Here is a 12,686-nt window from a genome sequence, read left to right on the forward strand (position 1 = left end):
TGCAAACACTCTCGTTATTCCTGAAAGGTCCCAGCAAGAAATGCTTCACAAATGAAATAGCTAGCTATATCTATGTAAACTCAATCGAAGCCTGATCCAAAGGCAACTGAACTTAGTTGAAGATCTTGAAGACGTTTCACCTCTCCTCCAAAATTGGCAATGAGAGACATTTAATGGAAGCAGAGATGTCCTTTAAAAGTAAAAGCTTTATCTATTGATAAAGTTCATTATAGGGAAGTTTTCCTCGAGTCTTGTTTTTTCAATTTTTACTGGTGGTGCTCAGAAAAATACTTTCTGCTGAAGAAATCAGGGTTATACAAAAAACTGTTCACCAAACTGTGTGGTTTTAAGGAGACATGTGATCCCAGATTTGAATGCGAGGAACACGCTCCTCGATACATTCTTCCATCTTATTTACCCAAGCCAGGTCAATTGGAAGACTTAGCCTGACCCGGACCAGACTGCAAATATACACATCCAGTAGTGCTTGCTCCGTCTTTGCTCGACAGTAATTGGGGGTGATTTCTTTCTCTCCAAACAAAGATATTTGTTTTATTAAGGGTCAGATATTGAAACCAGTCAAATTAAAGGCTCGGGTTTTCTGTCTGGCTGGGGCCAAAGTCAACAGAGCTGCTACAGATCCTCTACACCACAACTCTCTGTAAGCAGACAGTTAAAGAGGGAGAAAGAGAGGAAAGAGGTTTGACTTAAAGGAGGACGACTGGTATCTCATGGCACCAGAAAAAGAAAATCCAATGTGTTCAATGTCCTGGCTTCTTAATCTCTGGGTTGCGACCAAAACACGGGTCATGGGGGTTTGTCGGATAATTACCAGATTACTTGCAGTTGAGTATACGATACGTGGAGTGACTACCAAGGCGGATCAGACAGATTTAGTTTCAGAGTTGGAAAAGTTCAAGAAGAACGCCTGTCAGTAGCGTCATGGCTCCTCAAACCCCTGAATCCCCTTCAGGATTGTTGAGATCAAACATTGGTTAGATGGAAAATTAACATTTTGTGACCTATTTCATTCGCAGCCTTTAGCTCTGATGAAAGTATTTTTTGGATCAAATCAGCCTCTTTTGCTAGTGAAGGTATCTGCTTTTGTGTCAATGTTTTCCAAAGGTGACAGGTTTTTTTCATTCATTATGCCACTCTAAAAAAATGTGCTTGTACTGCACGTCTCCTCGACCATTTCTTGTCCTCTTTATACTTTTCCATACTTTTCCAGTATGGCGCCAAATATCAGTCAAGTCTGCTCATAATGCCACTCTCAAATCGATGTATTTTGCCTCTAGTTTCATAAATCCTTCTGGCTGCTTCAAAACCAGACAAACTAACTGACATGGCTTCCTGCCAGGTGACTTTGCGGTATTATTTGGGGGTTTATGGAATGCACATTTATGGCCCTTTAATGACAATCTAACCAGGAACAAGATGTCAAAATAGCTTTGTAAATCATTACTGTTTTTCTTGTTATGCTAATTACAGCTGCAGACTTTATGTAAGCTGCTGCACGCCTCCTGTATCTGAGTACTGCACATATTTGCTGCCCTGGAATGACATCCAAATTTGGCCATGCACGACTGGATGACATGGGTGTATTGCTTTTACAAGTCTACCATAAGCATTTCAAGCCAGACCTCTGCAAAAACTGATACTTCAGAATTAACGGGCCCACAAAAGCAGACGTCATTGGGTACTGGTAATTCAGTCTATAGCCTTAGTCACACTAAACTCCTGAAGTTTTCGGGATGAGCTGTTCAATTTTAAGCAAGCTGGGCAGAATGTGTTATCTTGCTCTTTATCTGGCTTGAGGATATAGGGATTGAGGCTAAATTAGCTGCTACCAGACAAGGCTGCAAAGGCTGTAACTGCCACTTACATTATATCAGGATGATCAATTTTGACATTTGCGGTCTTAAAATTCTAGTAAAACCCTTCTATTTAGTTGTAGACTTGATTATCAATTCACCAAATGTGCAAACGTCTTCAGCATAACCAGTGCCCCACAGCAGACTTCCACACATGGACAATCTATGGCAAGGAGCAATAAAGATGTTCATTATTGCTTTCTTCATTATAACTCTCTCATCCAGGTTCACACTCCCTCCCGCCCACTACGCTCTGCCAATGAAAGGCATCTGATCCTACCTTCACAACAGGGTCCTAAGACGCTAACTAGACTCTTCTCCTCTGTTGCCCCCGGTGGTGGAATGAACTTCCAAACTCCTCTGCACCTTTAAGAAAAAGCTAAAGACCCAGCTCTTTCATGAATACCTACTAACTTAATGATAATGGTCTCCATATTATTGATGATGATGATGGTAGTGACGATGGTTTCTGTTTGATAATGACGACTTATAAGATGGTTTCTATACTGATTAGAGCTCTCAAGAACTGCCGTCACTGTTGTGCTTTGCCTCTGGTCACTTCCTGTCAGCACCTATGTGTCCAATCAGACTCAAAGCTGATCGTTTGCTCTTACTGACATTGTTCCCTTTTTTCTAGATCCTTTCTTGTGTTGTACTTACTCTCTGATGTACGTCGATTTGGATGAAAGCGTCTGCTAAGTGAATTGTAGAATTGTAGATAAGGTTTGTGGTGGCCCATCATCTTTCTAAGACACCAACGGTGGTTTTCGTTAAATTTCTCTGCCACTTATATTTACCAAGAGCTCAGAAGTAACGCTGTTGAAGCCCAGTCGGCTACCGCACTAATTATTCCATAAGCTTAAGCATCCTGGAAGCTGTCACAGACCATCAATGGTCTCCACTCCAGGCTGTTTCAGAGCTACAAAAAGCTCATGAATGATCTCCGAGTGTTGGTCTCTAAGAGGCTGTTAAGGTGGCGGCTGTAGAGTATTTTCCAGCTTCAGGTTTGCTGTGTTGACTTCTGACCTCCTACATGGCTGTGGAAGGGATTTCCCCACTAGAAGCATTTATGAAGCAGCTCAGAGCTCTTATGTAAATCCAGCCTCCCGGCTCTCACAGTTCTTGGCAGTGCCAGTCTGGTTTGGTTAGCCTGGCTTTCCCTCCAGGGCGTAATGATAGGCTGCAAACCACAATGACACCCTGAACAGACCACTGCATGTGTATGTGTGTGCATTCGGTCTCTTAAGTGTGTACTAAATACCCGTCGCAGTCTGGAACGCTCCACTGGCGACCCTAATCAGTCTGAATCAGGAGTCGTGGAACTTGAGGGAACGCACCTTTACACACACTACAGCGGGAACTCACACACACACAATCTGGCGCCCCTGTCATCAATGCTTGGCACCGACTGCACACAGAGGGCACATTAACACACAGCAGACACTTCACGGCTCAGACACACCGCGCCATGTCCCAGTTAAACTCCACGTGCTGCCCTTTTCCATGCCATGCTGCCACTTTGCAATAATGAGGAATTCCATCGTTTTCCCCGTCTTGATTTGTGAGTTTCTTTGAATCCGTGGGAAGCATGGAGAAAGGGGATTCCACTCCCGATTGAGTGCAATAAGAGTACTTGTGTTCTGCACTCATGCCTGCACATACAGTGAAACACACACAAAGGGAAAAAGTGGTACATGCGTCATGAGTGTGTTTTAGTCTCGAGTGTTCCTCGGAGGGTTGAAGGTTGCTGGGCTGGGTCGGGTTCAAGCTCAAATGTGTGTGAGCGAAGGGGGCTGGTAGTCTGATCTGTCCCTTGATATCCCCCGTCTTTGTAGTCGATGTTTCCTTGTTGCGTCATGGCTGCCGTCAACACACACACAAACTCCATCTGGGAGAAAATACTCTACTCTATGTTTGAATAGACCGCTTGACATTGCCAATGTGAACAGACTTTAAGTAAATTTGATGGATGTCACTGCTTCATACTTAAGGATATGAAAGTCCTTGATAGAAACACATAACAGGGTTTCACTCAGATGTCATATATTCCCCCCAAAAATCACATGATATAAATCAAAATGACTCATATCCAAAACCGCAAAAAGCCATCAGTTAACGTTTGAAAAACAAAGATATTTTATGCTGCAAAACAGAACGACATTGTAAGTGCCGGCCTCAGGATGACTCACGGCTGTAACAGTAAGACTTAAATGGCCTTTTCTTTTATGCCAGCAGTCATTTTGTAATAAACGCATTTATTTTTATTTTTTTCCAAAGGGTTTATGTGTTATGTTGGAGTGAAACGCATTATGTGTGATGCACAAGTATCCAGAAATGTACTTAAAAAGCCTCTTTAAATGTTTTTAAACCTGTTATTACAGTGTGTGGTTTCATTTTTACGTGTCTGTACTGATTGAGTGTGAAGTGTGTGTGATTTCTGTCTGACCTCTCTCTAACTGTTAACGCGGACACTAGATGTTACAATGGGTAAGTTTTTCAGCAAGTTTGTTGAATATTAAAAGAATGTCATATGTTACGGACACAGTAACGGGGGAGGGGCATCCCTATGTTCCCTAATTTCTTTGAAATTTGCCCCCATCAAAATTAGGCCACATCCCTTAATGGTTTTCCCCCCAAATTAGACCATATGTCCCCTCAGGCCTACATTCACCCAGCATCAGGGCTGGCCCTTCTATTATGTACAAAGTGTTTTGTTGCACCCTGAATTGAACCACAAATTATTGTGCTCGAATTGAAAATGTTCAACTCAACCGAACAAGTAGGAGGCGCAAATGAGGCAAGTAATAATCTGAGGGAACACAGGGTTGAGGGAACATTTGGTTGAGGGAACATGAGGCTGAAGGGACATAGGGCTGAGGAAACATAGGACTAAGGGAACATAGGGCTGAGGGATCATAGGGCTGAGGGATCATAGGGTTGAGGGAACATAGGGCTGATGATCATGTTCTCAATGACATGCTGATAGATAAACCCCCTTTCAAATGCTGGATTAGTTGTTATAAGGGTTATTACAAATGTCAATCAAATTTAAATTTTCCCACACCGGAAACAACAAAGTTCTTTGAATTTCTCAGAGCCCGATTTCAGAGGTTGGAACTTGAATCTCAAGTCCAATAGATTCAAACAACTTTGATTTCACACCAATGACTGGTGACTTCCCTTAAACTGGGATTAGAGTTTGTTAAGTGGAGTTGTTGGCTTTGACTTGGCTTTCGACTGAAAAAAACTACTTATACCACAAGTACCATGCACCCACTGACAAAACAGGGCAATAATCTGCTAACATTTAAAGACATTGGGTTTAATTTGAAGACAGTTGATAAATTTAGTCTAGGCATGACCCTACCTGAGTACCTCTGAGAGATATATTAGGCTTTTGTCCAACCAGCCCATGTTTGACGTGGATATAAAAAGATGAAATTATGATATCAGTCGATGGTAGCAAATTATTGAAGTGCAACAGAGAAAAGAGTTTGAAAGCGAAGCCGCAGAGGGATTCCTTTCATTCGTATATAAATATACATTTTGCAGCTGCTTTTTATTTTTCTGCCGTTATAGGTTTTCTCTTTTGATGCCCATGTTGGTTTCGTTCACTTTGTGCCTGTTCCCATCTTAACGTTACCCGTTTCCATTGCCTCAGAACGCCCATATACCGTGACCTTAATGCCACAGAGCCACCAGAGGCAGGTTTTTACATGTGTTGACGTGAGTTGGCAAACCTCACGTTGCTCTGGGATCATTGGAAAAAATCATGAAACGAGAATTATTCCTGAGCACGGAGGTGGGCTGCTCTGCAAAGGCAAACAGCACTCACCACAGCTTTTCATGTCTTTTTAAAGGTCACTACAGGAGTCAAGATGTTAAACATAATCGTGGCTATCACGGTTTTTGGGTCCATTTTCCAAGATACGTTTTAGTGGGGGAAGAGGTGAACTTTGATGTCGGCTTTCTTCATTGAGATGATAATAAACCTAGATTCAAGTGAAAATATTCAAAAAAACACTCAACTAAATGTATCTCAATTGATGCCCTGAATTTTGGAAAATCAAAGTGAAACCTCCTCTTCTTAGAGAGTTTGTTGCTCCATGTAGCAATTCTGATCTCTGACCTCTGCCTACTGTATTTGACCAACAGGAAGAGGAGTTCATGGATTGGTGGAGCAAATTCTACGCCTCAACTGGAGAGAAAAACAAGTACGGGACTTACCTGGAGAGAGGATTCGACACACTGAAGGTAAGAGAGAGAGAGAGAGTGTTTAATACATAAAGCAGATGGGCGAAAAGTTCAGTTTAAACATGTTTCTAATATATATTGTAAAAAAAATAATCTTTAAATGTTAGTTTAGTGTTTCTTATTGATGTGGATGGACCAAAATACGATACCATTCAAAAATAGTCTATTAGTCAACAAAGGGTACGCACTACGCATTGTTGGAACTTTTCCACCCGACCACGTCCAGTTTCAAATATTGTAAAAAACACAGCTTGTATTCAGAGGGGGAATCGACGAAAATGGGAATAAAACAAATGAATATCTGCTTACATCAAGGACATCTGGACCTGACAGAGATCCCTACTGTTTACGAAAGCCTAAAGGGAATATGTATCGAGGAATACATAAAGAAGATGAAGACAGTGGAGCCCTTTGTTCCATTTACTTGAAACATTTTGCTCGTTAAATCGAACTTCAGCATTTAAATCACATTTTTACCCTCCTGCCAGTTTCCTCCATCAGTCCGTCCCTTTTATCCTCCTCCTGTTTTCTCATGCCCCGTCTTCGAAGCGGGGCGCCGTGACATTTTAGCCATTTTCCGAACAAGTGGGATGACTCATCCGTGTTGAATTCGCTTCGGGATCATAGCAGTGGGACGGAATCAGGGAAAAGGCCCCTCTTCGATATTGGCAGGTCCATAATTAGGATCTCGTCAATCTTTAGTTCTCGTTCAGTCTTCAGTCTGCCACAGTTCAGCCGCCATCCCAGGAGCCCTTCAGCCATCACCCACGCTCTGTTCAACCCTTATCCCGATTCTCTTGGCCCAGACGCAGACCTTTTCATCCACAGGGACTCAAACCACACGTCAGTCTTCTTGTCTGATGCCCAAACAAATGACTAATCATGTCAGAATTTGGCCTTTTTATTACTCTGAAATTAGACCTCTAACCTCTCCCTTGAAAGCCATTTCACATCACTGCAGCAGCTTTGACTGTGTCCTCCATTTCTTCTGTGTATTTTTCTTCCTTCATTAAGCTTTTGGTATGTTTAGCAGGCGATTTGTCAGTTATAGAATAACTTGAAAAAGCGTTTACAGAAAACTTATCTCATCAATTTAGCGGCCAACTCATGGATCAATACCATGCAAAAGCGTTCAAATGTTAGCGTCTTATTTTGAGAAATGTTACAGAAATCAATGCCGTACACTCCCATGTAAAAGCACATTTCTTTGAAATTTTCCCTTGGATAGAAAACACTGAAATACGACTAAAACTAAATGGTACAATAGAGAACAATAACAGCTTGCCCAATAGTCATTGACCCTTGAAAGGCTCTTTCCATTAAACCATCTCATGGGTAGATTTTTTTTTCATTCAGGAAGCCCATTAAATGGTTTCACCCTAGTCGATGGAAATGTATCCAAGATGCCGTTAAGTTTTTGCGACATATCAAAACTTTGTTCAAAATTCTCTTGACAGTTGGATGGAAACTAGCAAAATGACCAATGAGCCTCTGGTTCCATCATCACTTTTGCCTCGGTTTCACCTTTACCCCTCCACCTACTTGGTGCCAATGCCCCCTTCATTTATTCCCCTCTTTCCTTAAGTATCCTTTTCCTTTCTTTTTTTTGACAACCCCTCCAGTCAGATCTGCTACTGTCACAAGGAAATGAGCTGCTCTTTCCAACCTTTCCAAACCTCCTTTACCTTCCTCTAACCCCATGCTGCCACCTACTTTCTCTTTACCCTCCTACCTCTCCTGTTTCCTCTGCCCTTTGACAGTCTTAGTGTGGCTACTAACAGTTTTCCTTACAATGACCCAAAGTCAACTAGTTAATATTCTCACCTTTCTTCTCAGCCACCGCTCTGTGGTCCCCCTCTCTTTTTTTCTGTCACCTTTCTGTTTTTGTTTCCATCGCCTCCTGATTCCACAAACCTGTTGAATCAGCAATGTAGCACTCTCCTCTGGTGCCACCACAGAGGTTGAAATTAGCTACGAAAATGGCTAAACATGTCATGGCCACTTAAGCAAATGAGAGTTCTCTGGAAAAAGAAAAAACCTCCAGGACACATCGAGCACATAAGATGACAGTAACTTATTTTAGTAAGAATCCAAGTGAATGCAAATTGATGTGCAAAGTCAAGAAAATGTCATGTTTACTGTTAAAACAGCCAGTAGCTTTCGTTGGTTCAGAACAAGGGTATTCAAAGTCTAACACTGTTAACTTCCCCTCAAGGTAAATACCACTGTGTACCTTAATCACAGCATGCAACCTCATGCACTGGACAACTCCATAGATAAAAACTGTGATGATTTTGAGTTCCAATTTTAAGTAGACATTATTGGTGAAATGTTGATACACACATTTGCTAGCTAGCCAAAACTGTTTTGTTTTTCTACCTTGGTTAATTTTGTTGGCGGAACCCTACATTGAGGCTTGCCATTACAAAGCAAAACATTTCCTTTTGCAGCATTTTACTGTAAGCTAGATGCTATATTGAGGCCATCCGTTTTTAACTATCAAAAATGATCTTAGCGTGACATTGATTGGATGTATCATAGAAATATTTATAAGTTTAAAACATGCCAGGAAACTTTAAAAACTTCAAAACGACTGCCAGAATAGGTTTTCAGTGTCTTGTTTTCTTGTCATTTAAGTCAGAAGCACTCTATCCTTGGCTCACCCTTTTCCTTCCACACGCACCCATACTCATCTCTCTTCTTTCTTTCCCCTTTCAGTTTCTCTCTCCTCTTCCTTCACAGTGGAATTGGTCAGTTTTGCATCTGCCACAAAGAAGCTGCTGTTTCCATCCTTGTTTTGATTTGGTTCACCTCATGCTTTCCCTTTTTCACCGCCTTCCCCCTCGTCCCTCTTTTAACCTTCTCCCCTGGTAGTGGGTTGGTGCAGGATTGGGATGTGCTGTATTCCAGTGAGCCAATGTTTCCAGACTTGTCTTTTATTTTCATCATCTTCAGCTTTCCCTTAGGGATTTCACACCTTAACCCCAACCCCTAGACAAATGGGATATTTAAAAGTAATCACTTTTTTTTGGGTGTCTGTTGTACCTTTTCTTGTTCTAGTTGAATCAGAGCAGGAATCATTTAGATTAGCAATTTTTTAATGATCATTCTTGTCAAATGTTCATGAGGTAATTCACTAAATGTAATAAAAAATTGCTTTCTATAAGCTGCTTTCTAGTTTCCATTGTATATGCTTGACAGTGTTAGAGTTGACCTTCGTTTATGAAACATGTGTTGACAAGTTGCAACCCAGGAATCTAACAATAAGATTGGAAGTAATTGCAATGTGCATCCCTTCAATTGTCAAAAACATTGGTAATATCTGGCTCCAAATATCACGACTTAATCAAGTTACAAAATTCCATTATTGAGGCTTCTTTATCAAAGTCCATACACTAACACACCGGCATCTACTAGTTATGTAAGTCTATGTTTTTTTTTTAAATGTGTGGTTATTTTGGGACGACTGTGGCTCATTGGTAGAGTGGCTCATCTCTCAAACGGTGGTCCAGCTCCTGTAGTCAATATGTTGAAGTGCCCTTTGGCAAGATACAGAACCCCATGTTGGTGTGTCAGTGTGGTTAATAATATGGACTGTTGAGTACCTTCCAAAGCAGTCTTTACCATTAGTGTGTAAATCGGGGAATGGTTGGTTTAAGTGATCGAAAGACAAGAAAAACACAATTTAAATGCAGCCCATTTACCATTTAAAAATCATCATTGTGATTGTCAAGGACTCGCATCTATCAACTCTACAACCCGTCATGTTTTGTCTAAAGCCTCGTCCCCTCCCTCTCCATCTCCCCTCTCCCTTGGTACTGGGTTTGGTGTTCACAAAGTGCAATGAACCGCTGTTTCCAGACCTCGCTTTGGTTTACATCATCCCCTTCATCACTCTCTCTTTGTCCTGTTCCTCCCCTCCCCCCACCCTCCCCCTTGCTTTTCCAACCCTTTCACCCCTTCTCCACCCAAAACTTAGACCATATACCCTTCATCCACTCATCTCCCTCCTCCTCCCTTTTCTTTCCCCACATCTCTCTTTCCCCATAAACCATGTTCCCTTTGTTTTTTTAATTAAAAACAAGTTAAAGTAGATGCAACATGTAACTGCTTTGCAAGCGAGTTTCCCTGCTATGCATAACTTACAAAACCCACAAACTGTACATCATATAAGAAATGAATGCGTTGCAAAATTATGTGAAATTAATGAATTAAATTGCAGCAATTGACATCGACTACTTCTGGACAATGACGATAAAGCAGGTTATCAAATTCAATAAAATCAATTATTGGAACCAAGTTTTCATGGCAAAATAATCAAATTAATCAGCAAATAAACATGTGCCGTGCTTGTATCAAGAATTATTTATGTCGCTGATCTCATGACTGTTTTCCCTTAGAAGGCGCATGCGAGAAAAACCCAACTTTACACCCTGAGGCTGAGCTGTGTCGGGTGTTGCACCCTTGCATGTCAGCTGATTCTGCCAAAGAACAACTTATCACTCAGGCTGTCAAACAATTACATTTTTTAAAATCACGATTAAAAGCTGAAATTCAATAGTTCATCTTGATTAAATGCAATTTTAATCACTTGTTTGAAATAACAGTATTTTGCATTTCCCAAAGTTGTACTTTCTTAAACTAAAGATACTTTACTTCCTGTTTTGATACAAACCTGCTTTTATTTTGAAAGAAATTTAGGAACTTGTGAAGAGGCAAAACAGAAAAAGGTAAAAGGTCTGCTCACTGTTCAGCTCCCAATGGGCGATCTTCTTAAACCAGGGCAACGTTTCGATTGCCTTTTGGGAGATCAACAGTGAGCAGACCTTGTTCCTGATAGTGAGGAGAGATTTAAGCCTCTTGACGAGCTGTTACATTGCTCCCACCTGTCAATCATGTTAAAAAAACAAACATTAACACGTCCAATAAAACATCCATGCAAATCATCTTCCATTTTTCTTAAAAGCGCTGATTTTTTGCTACTGGGTTTTTGCTAAAGTTTGCCCTTTCAGCGACCGGCAGAGCTGTCATTCTTCTGCGATAGGCAAAGGAAAAAAGGGAATGTGTGTGTGTGTGGCTGATGTAAACAAACATGACTAATGAAAACGAATGAATCTTTTTGTACTTTTGACACATAAACGTCCCTGCCCAGATACAGACTGCACACTTTGACACACTCACACACACACACACTAACACAGCCTCATGCCAGCGCCCCTGTCGTGTGAGTGTAATAAAGTGTGTTGAGTAGCTTTTGGCTCCAGTTTAGCTTCAATACCAGTGGAATCAGACTGGCCCTGACCCTCAGCTATGATGCCATGTAGTGTAAATGTGTGTGCGTTATGTTGGCGACCCGATAGAAGCTGTTAAAAATAAAGATGGTTGTGACGCATATATAAAGCAGTTTGCGTGTTTTCTGTTTGAAGATTAAACTCCTCTGAACACAACACGTAACTTGGAGTAAAGTTGATTCATGCAGAGGCGGGCCCCAGACCAGTAGGGGGCCCCTTGAGGGCTGACGAACTTTAAACCGAAAGCAGTGGCCACAAAATGTCCAAATTTTGCAATGACAGTAGAAAACCCCCCTAAGAGTGCCCCATCTGACAGCACTCACTCCTGCTAGGTGTTGCATGCATTATAACCATGAAAACAAAGTTTATCAATGAAAGTAACCAGTGAAAAAAATTAAGAGGAATTAGTTGTCTATAAAAAATATTTTCTCTCTTGAAAACATCTTCATGTGTAATATCGTTTTTTCCCCCTCAGGTGTATGATCGTGAGCTGGAGAAGGTCGAGGGCGTCGAGGGTCTCTCAGACTTCTGTCAGACCTTTAAGCTGTACAGAGGAAAGTCTCAGGATGCAGGAGAGGACCCTTCAGTGGTGGGAGAGTTCAAGGTAAGCTTTACAAACATGGCATCATTTCTCATACTGACTTTCATTTTTACGCTGTTTAGCTGCAGCTTTGTTTTGTTCTTTTTCAACTATTTATTAACATACACGCTTTAAAATTCAGCGATCCAGTAGATCTAAAAACTGCTCAGATAATGTCCAAGGCATACAATCATTTGCTTCCCAACAGAGGGGTTTTTTTAAACTAGAGAGAGACGGTATGAACTAAGGGGAATAGGTGTGTATAAAAAACCAAAGGTAAGGAGGTGTATTTCGGTAAAAGGGGTTAACTTGTGGAATACTTATGCCATGGAATTAAGAATGTGTAGTTCACTTTCCAGATTTAAATGTTTAACAAATATAAAAGGTTGGTTTGATCATTTTTTTGTGAGTGTGACTTCTGTTTGTTTCATTTGTTTTGTTTTGTAGTGTAGTGTCTTAAATAATGAGATTTGTAACGAGGGTAGGTGTAATAAGCTAAAGCTTCAGCCTACACCTTTTCTGTCAAAATGTTTTTTGTTTTTTTTGTGAATGAAATAAATGATTACTACAACTACTAGCCCGTCTGTTTTTGTTAAAATCCTTAAGATCTTGAAGTACGTCTTCATGTGCAGTGAAGCGACATCATTGATGCTCACCTCTTTCTTTGTGTCCTGTCTACTTCCCGTC

General features: G+C 41.0%; 1 protein-coding gene across 3 annotated transcripts in view; it reads left to right on the top strand.

Annotated features, from left to right (window-relative positions):
* Positions 1–12,686, top strand: part of dysf (dysferlin, limb girdle muscular dystrophy 2B (autosomal recessive)) — a 65,425-nt gene that overhangs the window by 34,769 nt on the left and 17,970 nt on the right. For all 3 annotated transcript variants that reach the window (XM_029281045.2, XM_065950368.1, XM_065950369.1), the window contains 2 exons: positions 6,030–6,128; positions 11,895–12,023. In XM_029281045.2, coding sequence (XP_029136878.2) covers positions 6,030–6,128; positions 11,895–12,023 — 228 coding nt within the window. The remainder of the gene's footprint in view (positions 1–6,029; positions 6,129–11,894; positions 12,024–12,686) is intronic.

Source organism: Labrus bergylta, chromosome 22 (genome assembly GCF_963930695.1).
Source record: "Labrus bergylta chromosome 22, fLabBer1.1, whole genome shotgun sequence".
Taxonomy (NCBI): Eukaryota; Metazoa; Chordata; class Actinopteri; order Labriformes; family Labridae; genus Labrus; species Labrus bergylta.